The sequence below is a fragment of the Cryptotermes secundus genome, unplaced genomic scaffold (assembly GCF_002891405.2).
Source record: "Cryptotermes secundus unplaced genomic scaffold, Csec_1.0 scaffold696, whole genome shotgun sequence".
NCBI lineage: Eukaryota > Metazoa > Arthropoda > Insecta > Blattodea > Kalotermitidae > Cryptotermes > Cryptotermes secundus.
Genome location: NW_019734322.1, coordinates 305,587 through 323,898, shown reverse-complemented (window position 1 = coordinate 323,898; position 18,312 = coordinate 305,587). Strand labels below are relative to the sequence as shown.

The window sequence follows — 18,312 nt, the reverse complement described above, 5'->3', positions numbered from 1 at the left end:
CAGTCAGTTCATCTTGGCATCAGGCCCCTTGAGGCTCATGACCAGAGAATTTTTCCAACAGAACTCTTGCAGTAATAGTCCTTATGTAACAGCCTCTCTGACGTGAAGCNTCAGTTTCCTGCACTCAGGTCCTCTTGTCACAGCTGTCCATGCAGAACTCTTATCAAATGACAACTCCTGTAACTGGTTTCCAGGCTGGCGGCCATTTCACACCAGCATCCTAGTCTTCTCTTCACTGGCTGACTCTCAACTGACAACTGAACTCTCTCACCAACCAGCTACTTCTCATCACTTCACTCAACTAAACTGCTGACAACTGACTACTACAGAACAAAGTCAAAGTAAAAGTTACTTTACAACTGGCAGTTTACTGCCAATCAGTTCATCTTGGCATCAGGCCCCTTGAGGCCCATGACCAGAGATTTTTTCCAACAGAACTCTTGTAGTAATAGTCCTTATGTAACATCCTCTCTGATGAGAAGATGGGTTTGTCTCTTATGAATACGCTTGGCCTTTTGTCAAGTGTATACTACAGAACTTGACTGACCCTGCTTATATAACATTTGAACATGAACCACAGAGAAAACACAATTTCCATTGTTATAGTCTAACAATACCTTGACCATTGCATGCATATCCATTGCCGTGGGAACCTGTTTACCAAGCAGTTCCCTTATGAATACGCTTGGCCTTTTGTCAAGTGTATACTACAGAACTTGACTGACCCTGCTTATATAATATTTGAACATGAACCACAGAGAAAACACAATTTCCATTGTTATAGTCTAACAATACCTTGACCATTGCATGCATATCCATTGCCGTGGGAACCTGTTTACCAAGCAGTTCCCTAGCGGTAGCCAGGGTATTGTTAACATGTTTACTGGCTGTTGCCAAGCAATACATTTTGCTTTTCACACAGCAATAGCTGTACATGCTAGAATATATTTTTCTGATTACCTCCCCAGCTGTTCTTAGGCTTATTATATCAGTATGTGTGGCTTTCTCCACGTTTACTTCTATATCAACAGTCAATATTTTCATGAAAGTTGGTATGAACATCAGGTCTCTACTTTCAGATTTCTTACCACCAGTAATACTGACATGGTGGTTGTGTGAATGTGTGAGGCTGTAGTGACCCCGTCTCCATTTAATGTAGGATTCTAAAAAAAAAGGTTGTGTTGATATTTGAGAAGTATGCAGCTTTTGCTGTAATTGTTTTTTAGAATATAAACAGTATGACAACTGCACCAAACATATGTTTAACCTTTGATTTGATGTCAATAACTGCAGCTAGGCATGTAACGTTTCATATGGAGATAAATCATAAATATACCTACAAATTCTATATGAAACCTTGTTTCCATGTCCACAATTGCAAACATGGCAAAGGATGAAACACTGAGATCATACGTGACAAAATTAAATTAATCCAAATGTGAACCAGTGAAAATTATGCAGAGAAATGGATAAATAATTAGTGTTCATTTATAACACTTGCTAGTCTCAGCATTTGGCACTGTAACATTTGAAGGAAGAAAGCGTCCTAAGCTCTTCTTAGAACATTGTTTTATACTAAAATAAGCATACAGTAGCAAATCCATTCTCTAAGGTAATCAAATGTATCATCCAAGGATAGGGGATTATAAATCTCCTGGTACTACAGGGCTATTAAGGGGGTGAAGTGTGGGGGGAGTAGTGGTACTGGTATTAAAAGATGTAATGCATGACTGGTAAAGGTTAATGAATTAATGTGCTGGTGTGTTCAGGCAAGGACATCTGGGCAGTGTCACTCTGCTAATGCAGCATGGGGCAGATCCTTCCTTGCGGGATGGTGAAGGCTGCTCCTGCATACACCTAGCAGCACAGTTTGGTCACACTGCCATTGTAGCATACTTTGTTGCAAAGGGCGTCAACATGAACATGCAGGATCGCAATGGCATGACACCACTCATGTGGAGTGCCTATAAAGTGACTAGGTAAAGTGTTAAATGTATGTCCTCTGTGTGTGAGGTTGATGAAGTGTAGTTTTGGGTATTTATAATAAAATTGATGTCAGAACCTATTGCAGTTCTGTGTTCCAAGCATGAAGTGAATGACTTAGTGTGGAGGTTATGTCTGTATTTTCACAAGTTTCATTCCTGAAATTATTCAGTGTTAATGATGTTAACTTTTCCGGTGGGGTTGTGGGATTGAATGCAGGATGCAAGGTGACAGTAAGTTGTGGCTCTTAATCTCTGTGATCCAACTCATTGAACACTTTCACATGGTGAACTCGGTGAACGGAGTAAACAAATCAAAGTGTGGGTCCTCGATCATGGCTGGACTTACTGCCCTTTAAGTTTGATGCAGGAACACAAAAGTCTAAGAGAGGGTATTCACGCAAAAAACCTTGGAAGCCAAGGCCCATATTTTGGAAAAACAACTCATCTGGCAGAAGGTAACCTCGATTAGAAATGTCAGGTTTTCCAAGTTGGGGGTTATAAGAAGGATTGGTACCCATACAGTGCAAAAGAAACCGTATTGAAATCCTCCAAAATGCAAAATGCAAAATGCAAGACTGACAAAACAATGGTGGGCAAATCTAGCACTGACTTAAACATTTAGAAATTATGAAAACAAGTAAAGTAGCAACATGAAACATAAAGGGCTTTATGTACAGAAAGCTGGAACTAGCAAAACTAATAAAGGAAGTGATGTAAAGATAGCAGTACTCTCTCTGACAAAGAAAAGATGAAAGGGGGAAAAAAACTACTAATGACATGGTGCTCTGTTATGGGGTACAATGTAGCCTCCGTATAATGAGATCCTCTGAAGCTGGATTTGAAGTTCTCACGACAGTGACTGAAGAATGTTACCTTCTGGAATATATACCTGAAAGTCAACCAACATTTCTTAGGAATGTATGGCTTCAATCTTCAGGGTTGAAGGGTAAGCCAACGAAGACCCCAGTGAAGAAGGCAGCAAGTAGAAAATGAGTCCATGAGATGGTAAGCATAATCAGGCAACAAACCATTATCTTTCCTGGGACATTTTAACAACTACTTGAGATGGTCCTGGTTAAGCAGCACAGTGCATTAAATAATTCAGTGACACTGTTGTAATAGAACTCAGAGGATATAGCAGTTAGCAGATGAAGAATACAAACAACAATGAAGGAGTAACATAGAGAAGGGGCCCTTATGTTTCCAACTGTGACCTCCGATCTTGGTGTGGTTATTGCTCAACATTGTGGTTATCACATTACAGGATTCAGGCCAAATACCAAATAGTAAAATATATTATTATTATTAATATTATATAATTATTATTAAGAAAGCGGTCTTCTGGGATGTGGTGCCGTGTAGATCAATAAAATCTTACAATAAATATATTAACTTCAAAAGCAACAATCAGCATGAGCTCTGCTTGCTGCCTGCTGTAATCTGGTGGCTTGCTTGGCATACTCCTTGACCCTGAAGATGAAGCTGGTGTGTTCTTTGGAAACAGTGATTGACTTTCACGAGGATAAATGGCATTTTACTCAGAAGATAGAACTTTTTCAGAACCTATGAAGTTTGTAGTGCTTGTCTAACAGGTACTTGTAGTATTAAAAATTGTTGAAGTACATAACTTAAGTTTTAATTACATAAATCACAATATGGCAGTAAATTAAAAAATAATGCTGATGTGTTGGTATTTATTCTTTCCTGAAGTGGTTGTCACGAAAGTATGGAAATGAGAATAATTCAACATTTTCATTGTCATACTTACATAACCTCTTGTGCTCCAAACTGATAGCTAATAGGGAACCATTCTTTGCAAGGAAAAGTTCTGTGCACTGTTTATTGCATACCTACAAGTCCCATCCACTTTCTGCCCATAATTCACTGCTCGTGTGTATGCATGTGTGAGAATAAACGTGTCAGTTTGCATCAAGCTTGAGGAACGTGTAGAGAAGTTTAAGCCTCATCATTACACTCATACATATGCTATGTTGCAGGTTCTAAATGCCATGATTTGAATACACATTGAATGCAAACTTCAAATAATATACTGTGATAGTTGGGTGAATACTGAAGAAGGCAGTTCATGCTGTCTTCCTATTTTGGTCTTTGATGAGTCACCAGCTTCACATGGTGTATTATTTCAAGTTTTGCAGTCAAGTCTAAGCTTCTCTCTTTCATTATTATAATTTTAACTCAAAACACAGAGACAGTCATTGGAAAACTCCAATTTGTGATACAGTACACACAAACAGGCTACTTGACTGGAGAGAAGTTCAGATGGTGTCTCTTGTAAGATATTTGCTGTTGGCTAAAATCTGAAGGGTGTAAGTGCTTGCAGTTAGCATCTGGAATGCAGTTTTAGATGAGAATGAGACACAAGGTAGGTTAACGGTACCTTTAACCATAAGTAGCTTCTGAAGAAAAAATGTATTGTCAGTACACAGTTGTTGGAGCAGAATCCGTTCATTTACATAGTATGTAAAAGAATGTCGTTATGTTAGAAAGTAGGAAGAGACCATATAATTATTGGGTGTTATGTTCCAAAAGAAAGAGTGGTAAAAGAATTAGAAGAATTGTAAGATTTGAGGCTTTCACGGCGGTGACTATGAAGAAAGCAGTCTTCTGGGATTTGGCACCGTGTATATGTGGTGTTAACCGACGTTTTGGAGGAACATATCGCCTCCATCTTCAGGGTAGAAGAAAAAATATATAAGAAATCTGTAAGCAAAGAGACCGTGAGAACCGGTAAAAGCAGACACCACATATACACGGTGCCAAATCCCAGAAGACTGCTTTCTTCAATTAGAAGAATTGTGTGATTTGTTACAGTCACGCTGTTGTATGATAGATATGGATTATTGCATCATAATCACAGGACATTTGAACTCTGTCTTTCCCACTTTTAATGTAATTTAATGTACATATTGACAGATTATTAAAGTACTGTAGCATGTTGAACCATTACTGGGTAATGACCTTGAAACAAACACCGAAACAATATTCGCTGCTAGGTAACAGATTTTTAATAAGCAAGTATATGCAGCCAATACTGGGTAATGCCTGTGAAAATAAACACATTCCCATGGAAACAACAGGAACAACAACAGTAGAGTTGTGTTTTCTGTTGGTTCACGGTTATAAGGAGAACAATTGAAGGATGACTGGAATTGTATGGGAGACTTTGAGGAGAAGACTTGGTCAGTGCAGTTGAAGAATGTCCATTCTTAAAATCATTACCGGGAAACGACCAGTGAAAGTAGACTGCAAAAACTTAGCATGTGCTGTCATGATTGGTAAAGTGTGAATCAGTGATGATGCTATAATTAAGTCTTGTGTTAAAGTGGTCAGTAAATCCAGTCTCCAATCTAGAACCCATTGAGAGTCATTGTAACATGTGACAATATGGATGAACACACTACAGGCAAACTCCTATGTAAAGAAGAGTAACAGTAAACAATTTTTCATATGGCCAGATAGTGATAACCTAGTCTGAAGATGAGTTATACAAGAAGTGGTTTTTAAGACAATAGAATTATGGGTTAGCGCAGTCGGTATAATGATTGGCTATGGGCTAGATGACTGACGGGTTAGAGTTTGCCAAGAGTTTTCACTTCTCCATGTTGTCCAGACTGGCTATGGGCCCACCCAGCCTCTTAACCAATGGATACAGGGAGCTCTTTCCCTGGGGGTAAAGCGGCCAGAGCGTGAAGCTGACCACTCATGTCCAACTAGTNACAGGGAGCTCTTTCCCTGGGGGTAAAGCGGCCAGAGCGTGAAGCTTCAACTAGGGCCGAGGTTGAGAAAATGTTGGTCTATACATCCACTCCCCCATATGCCTTCATGGCGTAGTGCTTAATTAGTCAAGCACAGGGACAACTTTACCTTACCTGGATTTACTGAAGAATTTAGTATCAGAATCCTTGCAAGAAGAGCAAGATGATGAACCTTGTAGGTTATAAACCAGTTAGAGGAACATTGTATCAAGACATGTAATTGATGAAGTAAATAAATTTAGGTATTTGTGTGAAAGTATAAGATGTAGAAAACAGGTTAAATAAATTTGATATTTCTCTGGAACATTGCATAAGAAAATGTGAAAGGAAACCCTGCTGAAATTTTGTAAGATAACAGAAATCCCATTACTGCTACAGGTTGCAAATTTATATGGATACTAAAAGGAGAACAGTTAAGAAGATGAAAGCAGTTGAAATCTGGTTTCTGAGAACAGCAGCAGAATACATGCTACTTGTACTTGTTAAAAAGAAACAATAAAGGTATAAGAACAGAATTAGGATTAGAAAGTATTTGTAATATGAACGTACAGTATATGGAAATAATTGAGAAGCCCATGTGATGAGAATATAAGGTGCATGGCTGCTAGGAGTAGCATGGGAATAGCAACCACGTGGACACAGGATAATCAGATAACCTGAAAAGAAGTGGTATGACCAATTTCAAATATAGGTGGAACAGGTCAGTTAGCCCTAAACTGTGAAGCCGGTGTTGATGAATGTGTTCAGTCTGATACATACTTGTAATTCAACTTTTTTGGCAGATGACATAGATTTAGTTCCAGCAATATCTACACAGAATAAGATGAAGGTGAAATGTGCTGATATGACTTGTGGGCTGTCATAGTCTAAACCAGAAATTTGTATTACTGGGACTCTGGCAGTATTAAAGGGCTAAAGGGTGAAATGTATTTGAAGAAATACGAGATTTCGCTTTCTGGTAGTTTCTGAAATAAACTCCTGTTTGGAGCTCCAAGAGGATAATCGTTAACAGTAAACAGTATTTCAAATCCTAAGGCTTTTGTGTTTTGTGATAATTTGTTGAGGCTTGGTGTTCTGGTGATAATTTTGAAGGGTGAATTGCTAACATTTCATAGACGTTTTATGTCTCCATCTTCAGGATGATGTGACTAACCGTGCATGTACCCTCATATTTACAGTACTGGATTGTGGGACATTCTGGTGATTCTTTCTAATGTTGAAACCAATTTCCTTTGAAGTTGGTAAGATATTTGAATGTTCTATCATTTTTTGCACTGTAGTCTTGACCCAACACGTCTCCTCCTAACGTTTGGTGCGTGCACAACAATACAAGATAAGCTGCAAGGTAACACAGCACTGCACTGGGCAATCCTTGCTCAGAACCATACCGCCATCTCTACTCTTGTACTTCAGGGGGCAAGCCTTGATATTGCCAATGCACAGGTCAGTACATGCTTCTTTAATTCCAATCCTTATTCCTCAGATGAATGCTCAGGTGTTCTCCTCAACCGCTAGAAACAAATCCAGAGTGTTCCAGAAAAATGTAAATGCATTATGTGTGTTAACACGTGTAAAAAATGGAGACTGAGTGATAGTATTTTGAAGTCATGTTAGTGTTGAATTTGAAAGAAGTGCATGGCTCTTAGAGCTGGTACACTGAACTAGATGGCAGTATCCAGTGTAAAACAAAATTGTGGAACCACAGTTAATGTTTGAGCAATGAAAATTTATCCTAAAGTGCTATTTAAAAGTGTATGTGACTGAGGTGTAAAGACTGGAGAAATGAATTTGGAGCCCCACCATCAACACACAAAAATTGCAAGGTTGCATGATAAGTTTGAGGCAGATGGAACAGTACATAAGGTGAACAAAGGATGATTAGGAAGACCTTGAAAGTAACTGACGGTGGAAATATTGTAATAGTGTTACAGGCCTTCACACAGTTTGTAAGGCAATGTTCTTGTGAGACTAGAGAAGTGGAAACTGTACACAGACTGCTTCATATTCTGAATGAAGATGATTCAGATTGTTGACTTCAGTTACTTGAATGGTTTTTACACGTATGATGAAAGAGAATCGTTTTCAGATTTCATTGTTTGGTGTGCTGAAGTGACTGAAACCGAATGGATCTAGCAGTCAATCTGGGAAGCACTAAGAATGTCTGTACCATTCATTTTCTGTAAGCCAGGTTCATGCTGTTACTCTGCAGCCATTTTTAATTTTTTTATTTTCTTTTTCAGACACTTTTAAAACATCCGCTGGATCACTAATTTCAGATCTGTTTATTTCTTCATTGGATAAATTCTGAATATTCCAAATCTGGGAGAAGTTTCCTCCATGATTGAAGAAGCCCTGCTGGTTTTACTGCAGACTGCAGCTGACACATGCCAAATACAGCATTTGTTACTGTCAGTCCCTCTCCCCCCCTCCATACCATGACAGGAGCACTGAAATGGAAAGCATGATATTGTCATTCATTGACACAATCACAACTTGATCCATGGGTTGTATTATCGCTGTGACATTGGGGGGGGGGAATCTTCACACTGATAATAGCACATCTCACCTACCTTTTCACTCCTCATAGATGCTCATCTTTTTGACACACAATAACCCAAAGAAAGAATGTTTGGAAACAGTGCTATGTGTGTCATTACCTTCCCCTGTTTTTTGTGTTAGATCATCTTTCCTTTTCCTTTCTCAACACTTGCACTGGTTATTTGAGGCAAGAGAAGACATTCAACCTAGTTCATGTGTGTGTGTGTGTGTGTGTGTTTGTCTAACAATATGTGATTATAAGGAACAAATGAAAGAACCGTACATGGAATCATGATTGAATGCAAACTGGATAATCCATGGCTGAGTAGTACGGAGTTAACTGTATATTTGTTGCCGTAATGGCTGATAACAGTAATTTCTTTCTCAGAAAATCCCACATATAATACATTGATTGTATATTAATTTATTCTGCTATGCAGTATGAGGATGGAAATTGCAGAAATCAGTCATTATAAAAGGAGTGTACTGATTTGGTGCCAGCATAATGATAACAGAAAGTGAATGTTTATGCCTGTAATTAAGACACAGTTTCTCTCAGTGCAGACACTAAACTCAAAACTTAGATCTCATGTAAGTTTAACTGTGTGTCTGCAGGGTGATACTCCATATAGTCTTCTTCAATCTCACAAAAATGCAGCTTGGATTGGAAAAAAGGTGCATGATAAGATCGAAGAAATGTGTGGGTCAAAACGCCGTAACCCATGCTACAAGATCACTAGAGATAAGGTAAGTGACCCAGAGCTGTATATGCTAATAAAATTCTTAAAGCATTTACATATTTTGTGTCTTTGGTTGGTTGGTTGGTGACTAATGCTTTAGTCTTGACAAGTATGTTGTTTCCACCTAACATCCCAGTATTTCTGTATATCCTACAATGTGCTCTATCTCCTTTTCTGTCTCCCTTATATAACAGCTCTTTCACTGCCCCACGTTGAGGATGGCACTTTATAACAGTTCTTGTTCTTAACTCACTCATTGACGTTGTAGTCATAGCCTCTCATTTGTGGTTGGTATGCCACGTGGGCTTAGAACCATGACGGAAGGCTTGAGGGCAGGAAAAGGGAACAATGTTCAGAGTTTGAGCAGTGAGATTCTCTTCAGAGCTTAACGGGCCTTGCTCCAATGAGAGAGAGGTTTTTGTGGAAGAAGTCTCCGGATCACACTTCATTGTTGGTGCAATAATGTACCTTCTTTATTTGACAACACTACACGGGTTACAAAAAAAAAGTCACAGTCACAGATGCACTTTCTAGTACGCACTGTACACAACTTTCAGTAGTCACTGTTAATGTTGCTATAGGGTCATTCCATGTGAAATCATCCAGATAGGTCGCTCAAACATTTAAAAAAAATATTTTGTACACTTATTTCTACATATTTTCATGCTTAAAAAATATTTTTTTAAAAAATTTAATCCGCTCGGTTCTCCCGATACAGCTGTTTTTATAATGCGAAAAAACTCGTTTTAGGCTGAAATGGAGGTTTGCGTTATTATCTATATCTCGATAACTATTGAAGATAGAGACTCGAATAAATAACCAATTTGTTCCTCATGATATGGACTACGATTCATATCATTATGTGTTTTTACTCAACTCACTTCCTCTAGGTCTAATTAAGCTTTAAACTCACCTGCCGATTTTGGGAAAATAGCTATTTCTGACCTCCAGAAACTAATAGGAGGGGGAAAGTACCAGATCTGTGTTTTCTACCATTTATTGTCTACATGGGGAATATAATCACATAGTTTTGAGCCCTGTATGTATTTTCCAGAATTTTCCAGGAGCTTCCAAACTTTGCTCTGGGCCCAAAAATCGGTCATTTCTAGCATCTCATATCTCCGGTGGGGAAGCTCCAACAATTTTGAAATTCATAGCAAATAATGCACTATTCTAGAGTAATTTGGAGTTAAAATTACGACTTTGATATTCTACTAATAGCAAAGTTGTGGGCACTTTGAATTTTACCAAAAAAATCAATACCTCAACAATTGGCTTACGGGTCATTCCATGTGAAGTCGTCCAGATAGGTTGCACGACCATTTAAAAAAAATTGTATTTAGTATGCTTATTTCTAGATACTTTCATACTCCAAAAATATTTAAAAAAAATTATAATCCGCTAGGTTCTCCCGGTACAGTCATTTTTATAATGCGAAAAAACGCGTTTTTGGCTGAAATGGAGGTTCGCCTTGTCTTCTGTATGTCGATAACTATTGATGCTAGAGACNAGTGCACTGACAGGGTGAAGCATGCACTAATTGCAAGTAATATCAATTCTGAATATGCCAGAAACAGGCCTTCTTTCATTAGCTGTTATCATTTTAATGAAAAAGGGATTCTTCAAACCTGTGTTTTATACTTTTCAGTACTGAATGTTATGACTGGATTGTATGCTAAGCAAAGCCCCTGATATCCTAAACATGCATTTTGAAAAGGTGAGCTTTTTATTTCAGTAATTTAAAGATATTATTATTATTGTTATTTGGAGGGGGTGGGTTACCCCATGCACTGCGACCATTTATTGATCTATTGTGCGTCCCCCTTTTTTAATTATTCTAATTAGTCACCATGCCCATGCTCGCTATCAGCCCCATTCCGCCAGCGAGGTTGGCCCTCTCCGGTAGTGGTCCCTGATACGTCCCCATCTACCAGAGGAATTTGAAACTACTTGGGCAGGAAACTGCCCAATTTTGCTCAGAGGTCTCCTAGAGACATGAGGATCTTTTAAGTGCCGTAAATCTACGACACGGGACACACGGCTTAAAGTCCCTCCTGGAGGACTTGTTCTCTGAATTTTTCTGCCCTTAAAAATTCCATGACCTCCGCCGTGTTTGAACCTGTGTACCTTGAGTCATAAGGTGGGAACGTTACCCCTAGACTTTCGAGGCCGCTTGGGGGACTTCATAATTCAGATGTGTATTGCTTTACCCAACCACATTATGTGTACGTGTGTGTAAACATTGCTCTTACACTTGAAAAAATTTTGTCAGCTGTAATAAACCTTTCCACATGCCCTCTAGCAATATTTGATACACAGACTTGCCTGTTGCCTGACGTCACAGCCTAGTGGGGAGGGGCATTTACCAAGCGTTATGTAGTGATGGAAGGAGTGGGGGTATATGACGTCCCTTGTGGAAATGCAGAGCCTGCTTCCTGTTGTGCCATCCACGTTCCAATATTGTCCTCCCATGTGTTAGTTTCCTTAAGTGGTCTTGTCCTTTGTGATTTTCTGAACAGTGTTTTCTGTACATTTCCATGCCCTATCCATCTTGTTCTCGATTTAATCCCTTAATATTATTGGATGAAGATTACAAGTTATAAAGCTCCCTATTGTGTAGTTTTTCTGTCCTCTTTCTTAGGTTCATATATGTTTCTCAGCACTTTATTCCCACTTTCAATCTGTATTTGCACACATACACATGGATTTGCATGGACATATGCGCACACAAACATGCGTGTAGGTGCACAATCACATTGTTATGGTTATGATGACTGGTTGATCCCTTGAAAACCAGTGAAATGGATGATCAGTTATAAAATCCTGTGCAGGTTTATGTATTGGAGTCTAACTCTGACCATGTTGTTTCAGAGGCTGCGTTTCTGGTGCATGGTGTCAACGCCGTTCCTGGCCTTCTACACAGTGGGCATCATCCTTCAATCTAGTCAGAACTATCTAGTCAAGCTGGGACTCCTTGTGACCTGCTACATAGTTCTGTATATGGCAAGCCAGGTCATATTTGATGACCGACTCATGAATCTACTGCCTATGTCTGTCTATCTAGCCACCAAGGTATCCTACCACAAGCCACAGTTTCCATTCCACATTCATTGTCTTTTGTATATTCTCAATAACATGCTCTAAGTGTACCATATTAATTTGGATAGAAGACACAATTCAAGTCTCAGAACTAAAACTCATCTGACTTTTGAGCACTAGATTGTGTAAATCAGTACAAATAATCAAGGAACGATAGAAGTGTGACTTCATATTCACAAAATATGTATGCATGGACTGAAATGACACTACCTAAAGAAAGTTGTAATCTAATTTGTTTCATTCTGGTCCGTCACACTAACAATTACAAAGCCAAAAATAACACCGTCTAATGTGACTATTTAAGTTTTATCATTTGAAGACTCATCACCCTTACATGTTTCGATCCCTGCGGTTCATCCTCAGAGGGCATCAATACTTTTTCGGAAACTACTATTACAATAGATGTTAATTATATACATACACATATAATGTCTGAAATGCACAATGTACACAATGTTCAACCTTTCACATTCACAGCAGCCTTCCTGGTGTTAAAACTTTTTAAAGTTTTTTAAAAAACTTTCTAGTTCAAGCTTAAAATTTATAAATCATACAGGTTCGTGTCAGTTCTCCTATTGTTATTCTTGGAGGTGGCTGATCCTGTGCCGCCCGTCTATCTTGCAAAAGGAGATTCTTAGTATTTCCGTGTTTATTCATAGCCTGCTGTGTGTTAAACAACACATTCAGATTTCTTGCCAGTAGTGACTTATTTTTGAAGCTTAAGAACACAGTGATGTCTGTATCATTCCAGGCATGGCCTGGGAACTTGTAGACTGCTGCAATCAGTATGCAAACCCCCTGTGGCTACTATTTAAACAAGTGGAGAGGAGTGCCCTTTCTCACTGCAGCGGTAGTTCTGGCATTTCTTCCCAGGAAGTGGTCGGTATGATAAAAGTGATAATTTGGAATAAAGAATCTCTCATTGGGTTTGAGGTGTGTGTCTGAGAGAAGAGCTACATCTATATATAAGTCTTACAGCTGTTTACTGAGCTCATAGCGCTGCCTCCAATGCCATTTGCATTAAATGCTATGGCTTAAAGTGACCTTTGAACTCTAGCAGACATTTTGTTGCATTATGTTAAGTACAGTTTTTGTAATGACCATTATTCTGTCTTCTTGTGACACAGCTTCACCGAGCTCTGTCATGATCTGATGCACTACAGTGGCTAGTGTCATTGTGAGACGAATTGGGAGCCTGTACTGACAGACCTGTTTTCTGATATTCCTGTTGTGGCAGATACTGCTGCATGGGGTGCTGGATGCTTTTCCCTTCTGTCTGTGGTGCCTTTGGTAGCTGTTGTTAGTTGTCTTGACGCAGTGCAGCTGCATAGGACTGCTTTGGTGAGGTGAACTAGAGAAGAATGTCCTCCCAGAGGGTCTCTTGGCAGCTCACTGTATTCTTCTCCTTTGCAGTTCTCCTTTCACATGGCTGCAGCCTCGGTATAATGCTGAATGAGATTTCTCTCCTTCTAGTAGGGCGTAATTGCAGCAACTCTGTGTAGATTCTATATTCGTCTTTTTGGGGCATTCCTTATGCAGGTGGCCACTGCCACACCACAAATATTGAGGGGGTTGCTTGCAGTTGGCCCAGGCATGGCCAAAGTTTTGACAGTTGTATCACTGAGTAAGGCCAGTTTGAGCTATGTATGATTCTGCCTTAATAATTATATGGTTAAGGCTATTCAGTTTGAATATCTCTTGAGATTTTACGTTTCTTGTTAACGTAACAAGAAATAGTAGGATGGTTTCCACGTAAGGTTTGTCCATTTGGGGCTCTTCAATTGGTCGTCAGTTACCTCACATTGATGATGTTGAAGCTCAGGCTTTTGGAAATATCTTGTGCTGGTGTATCTGGAGGAAGGTGACATTACTTTCATGATAGGCTTTTCAGAATTTAGAGAGAAGGTAAAATACTGGAGATTATTTTTCTCCAGATAGGATTTTATGGCTGAATAGTCCACCATTTCATTTGTTATGATATGAGTTCCATTTCATGTATTTCAGAACTCTTACTCTCCTTTGATGTGTTTTAGGTCGCTTTGGATTTGAATTAGGTTTGTGGTAGAAGTTGTCACTGTTGGTGGTGGCCTACCTGGTTTTCTGTGAGCTTCCTGTTCCAGTAGTCTGTGTCAGTAATTCTGAGGGGTGTGAAGTAGTTACAAGATGACACTGCTTTTGGAGGCAGCTTGACACCTGTGGATGTTGGGACTGTTCTAGTCAACTTCTTGGCTGACTTATCATTGTAGTTATAATTGGAGTTATGCCTCTTGTGTCTCTTTACTTCCTGCAACTCGTCATCCTGGGCTGTTGGTTCTGATGAGGTTTTGTTCATTGCATCACTGTTTTTTGCCTGTGCACTTATGGCTCTGCTATGTTGTTAAACTGTGTTTGACAACACAGCACAGCCTGAACAACTGGATGACACTAAATAGTCCTATTCATCAAATAACGGAACCATGACATGGTAGACACGCATCTTCCTTTAAAGAGAGGTAGTATAAAGGATGCAAACCAAATTGGTTCCAGACTTAAACAGAGTTTTTTAAACCACACTTGTAAATAAACTAATTATAATAATTTATAAATATCTTAATAAATTCAGGCATATTGCTGTATTTGTTAAAGGCTAAGATTTTATATTCATGACATTGTAATTGTATTGTATGTATGTCTTGATAATGACCAATCACATTGTAATAGCAGTTTCCACAATTATTGATTTTTTTATACTATTGCTAGTGTGACGGACCAGGATGAACCAAATCAAATTTGCTTATCAGTGTATGATATATGTTAAGAAGTGTTGATATGAATATGATCAAAAATCAGAATTGGCTAGAAAGTTTTTGTGAAAGTTTCCAATGTTGAATTAAAAAGGTCTGTCTTGTGGTTTATGTGCTGATATACAAAGTCACAGACAAATGGACAGGCATGACCTCCACATAATTATTTTTATTATTATTTTGTAAGGAACACTTAAAACAATCTTGGTGTCTCATTTCAGTTCTGGATGTATGTGACGTGGTTTGTATGGATCTCTCCACACGTAGACCTGTGGCTGTCAGTGGTGTTCATTTTATGTTCTGGTGTTTTATGGTACAACTTTCTACATGCATGGCGAGGTGACCCAGGCGTGTTGTCCAGCACTCAGGAACAGAAATACAGGGTCTGTATCCACACTGGATCTTGCAGTTCATCTGCATGTAAGAAGTTTTTGTAATTGCTGAAAAGAAGGTCCAGCCCAATGTAAATTATAACTCAGAATCATTTAATGAAGTAAAATGCAGAGTGTGAAATATTTATGATCCTAAAAGCACATAACTCATCTAGGAAAGTTTGCAGTGTGGTCAGCACTTACCAACATGGCTAGCAGTAGTACAAGGATCCACTTTAAGGGTGTATACATGTTTACAAATTTATATTTTCTTTCTCTTGTATACTTCTTTGGCCTTGATGTTCATGTATTCCAAATACAAATCTGTTGTTGAGTAGTTAAGTGACCATGTGTACAAAATAGCTTACACACTGTAGCTGTACAAATGTCTAGAATATCTCTCACACTCATGGCTTCCATTGTTTCTCTTGAGCTTTTTCCAGGGTCACCATTACTGTGTTTATCTTGGAAATGTTTTTTTCTGCACTTTATTAAAAAGAAAATGGAATACTATAAGGATCAATTTTAAATGTGATCCTGTTTGCAGTCTCCATTAGTGGGATGATTAATATGATAGATCCTTTGTCCTCAGTGTCACTATATTTGATGATGTTGCCATTTATTACAGTTCCCAGAACATGGTTCCAATGGAGAGCCAAAAAGCATCTGTCACACTGGGCTGTGCAGAACAGATTCTCCCTTGCAGCAAACGGCCAATGCATACACTTGCACGTGATTGCAGCGTTTATATCCTCTCAATCTGCTCCTCAGTGGTAATGCTCTGCCCTTTCCTTCAGCTGTCAAGTTTCTAGGCCCCCTCCTTGACAGCAAACTCTCGTGGGATGGCTCTATGTTAGGTGTGAAGGGTCATATAGTATTTAAAAGTTTTATTTAGCAGGTGCTGAGTGGGAGACCAGGCAGTAATTCTTGAACTTTCAATGCCCTGATCTGCTCTAAGATGGACTGTGGCAGCTTATGATTTTGCAGTGAAATCTTAACTGTCCTTCGTAAATCCTGTCCACAGCACTGGGATTTGTCTTGCCACTGGCACCTTCCCCTGTCTAGGGAACCTCCATTCTTCTATCCGGTTACATGGTAAAGCATTCAACACAGACTTTTCCCATATCACCTCCACAGCCCTAATAGCATTATACAGCTGGACTGTGGCAGACTTCCTGAGTGCTTTGCAGAGTCTCCAAGAACACATGCCATACCATCTGGTCATTTTGGAGATTCTGTAGCAGGGAATATAACATTGCTGAGAACAATAGATACTGGAGCAGTATTAATGTGAGACAGGCTTTTGAAGTACCACTTCTTGATTATAAGATTGGTAGGTGGTTTTTCATTACTGCTACAGAGATACAATAGTGGGACCCATATTTTTTTAACAGACCTAATTCAGAGCAGCATTATATTCTTTGGTCTTTTTTGAGAGCATTACAGAAGAAGAAAATGCATATAGTTATTTTATGCGAGGTAGTCTTACAGCGCACGCTACTCATTATTCCATTAATGTTCTAAGCAGGGTGTTTGAAGACAGACTGGTAAGTCACAGATTGTGACCTCCAGGCTCTCCAGATTTAAATTCTTATGAATTTATCTGTTGGGAAATCCAGAAACAATGTATTCCATTATTCCCCACACACTGGATGAACTTAAGCACATTTGTAAAACAGTTACATCTATGAAAGTCATTTAACTCAAACTGGTGTCTAACAGGTGTCTCGAGAGACTTGAAGTTTGTCTAAGAGCAGAAGGGAGGCATTTTGAGCATCTGCTGTGGTGATGAATTCTTCTAAACAAGTTATTTCACCTAAGAAAGCATGTTCGTGTTTACAGTGCATGGTATATTAGCCACCAGTGAAGACTTCATTTTCTCAGGAAATAATGATTAAGATTCTGGCTAACAAGCCGACAGTGAGAGTCAGGCAATTTGGTTCTTTAAGAAAGAGTTTGTACTGTTGCTACCTCCACTGCCACCACCAGTTACTTTTATTATGTTGCTGCTGCAACTTCTACATCTAATTCTGTTCACTGGTTTAGTAGATAAAACATGTTGACAGATATGGACTCAGTTTCTAATATTGCAAAGAATATACAGCGTGTAAATAAATATATGTTACTCTGGTAGATAGATGAGTTCAATCTGATCATATTTTGTAAACACACCAATGTCCAGAAAATGCTTCCTTTTGGCACTAAGAGCCACAGAAGTTTCCAAGAGGATGCATAAGTTTTAGGGGATGTTTTACATTATAAATTTTACTCAAAATGGTGGCCGCCGACTTCAGTGCATGTTCTGCACTGCCTGCCTATGTTATGCTGAACTCTTTGAAAGATTACCGGCATTTCCTGGATGATTCTAGCTGCTACTGCAATTCTTTCCACAAGGTCATATTGTGTCTCCACTGGAGTCTCATACACCAGGCTTTGTATGTATCCCCTTAGAGAAATAAATCCAGTGGAGTCAAGTCAGGGGAGTGAGGGGCCAAGTTGTTGGGCCTCCATGTCCAATCCATCAGTTGCCAAAAGTTTCATCCAAACACTGACGGATGACATTACTGCAGTATGCTGGGTTGGCATCATGCTGGAACCACATTTCACAATGGACTTCCAAAGGCACCACTTCTGGCAGTTTGGGTAAGGTCTCTTGGAGAAATGTCAGGTAAATACTGCCAGTAAGCCGCAGAGGTGAGAAGTAAGGGCCGATTAGATGTTCATCGATAACCCCTGCCCACACATTGACCATGAAGCGGTGTTGGTGGCTTCGGATATGCTTCGCAGTAGGATTTTCTTGGACCCGTACATGGCTGTTTCTGGAGTTGAAAGTGTTGTCCTTGGGAAAGGTCCTCCTTCACATTTCAGAGGCCCTAACATGTAAACAAAGTGTTTCCAGACATGGGTGTATTAACCAAATATGATCAGATTGAACCCATCTACCACAGAGCATTGTAACATATATTTATTTACACTATGTATAGCAACTGGAGTGACAACATATTTTAGCTACAACATCA

The 18,312-nt window shown here is 39.1% G+C and overlaps 1 protein-coding gene across 2 annotated transcripts in view; it reads left to right on the top strand.

Moving 5' to 3' along the window:
• LOC111868634 (palmitoyltransferase Hip14) overlaps positions 1–18,312 on the top strand; it is a 39,311-nt gene that overhangs the window by 6,344 nt on the left and 14,655 nt on the right. For both annotated transcript variants that reach the window (XR_002843540.2, XM_023859468.2), the window contains exons 4-8: positions 1,770–1,979; positions 7,042–7,204; positions 8,915–9,046; positions 11,911–12,111; positions 15,143–15,304. Coding sequence is in view for 1 of the 2 variants with exons in the window: in XM_023859468.2 (XP_023715236.1) it covers positions 1,770–1,979; positions 7,042–7,204; positions 8,915–9,046; positions 11,911–12,111; positions 15,143–15,304 (868 nt within the window). In the remaining variant the exon portion in view is untranslated. The remainder of the gene's footprint in view (positions 1–1,769; positions 1,980–7,041; positions 7,205–8,914; positions 9,047–11,910; positions 12,112–15,142; positions 15,305–18,312) is intronic.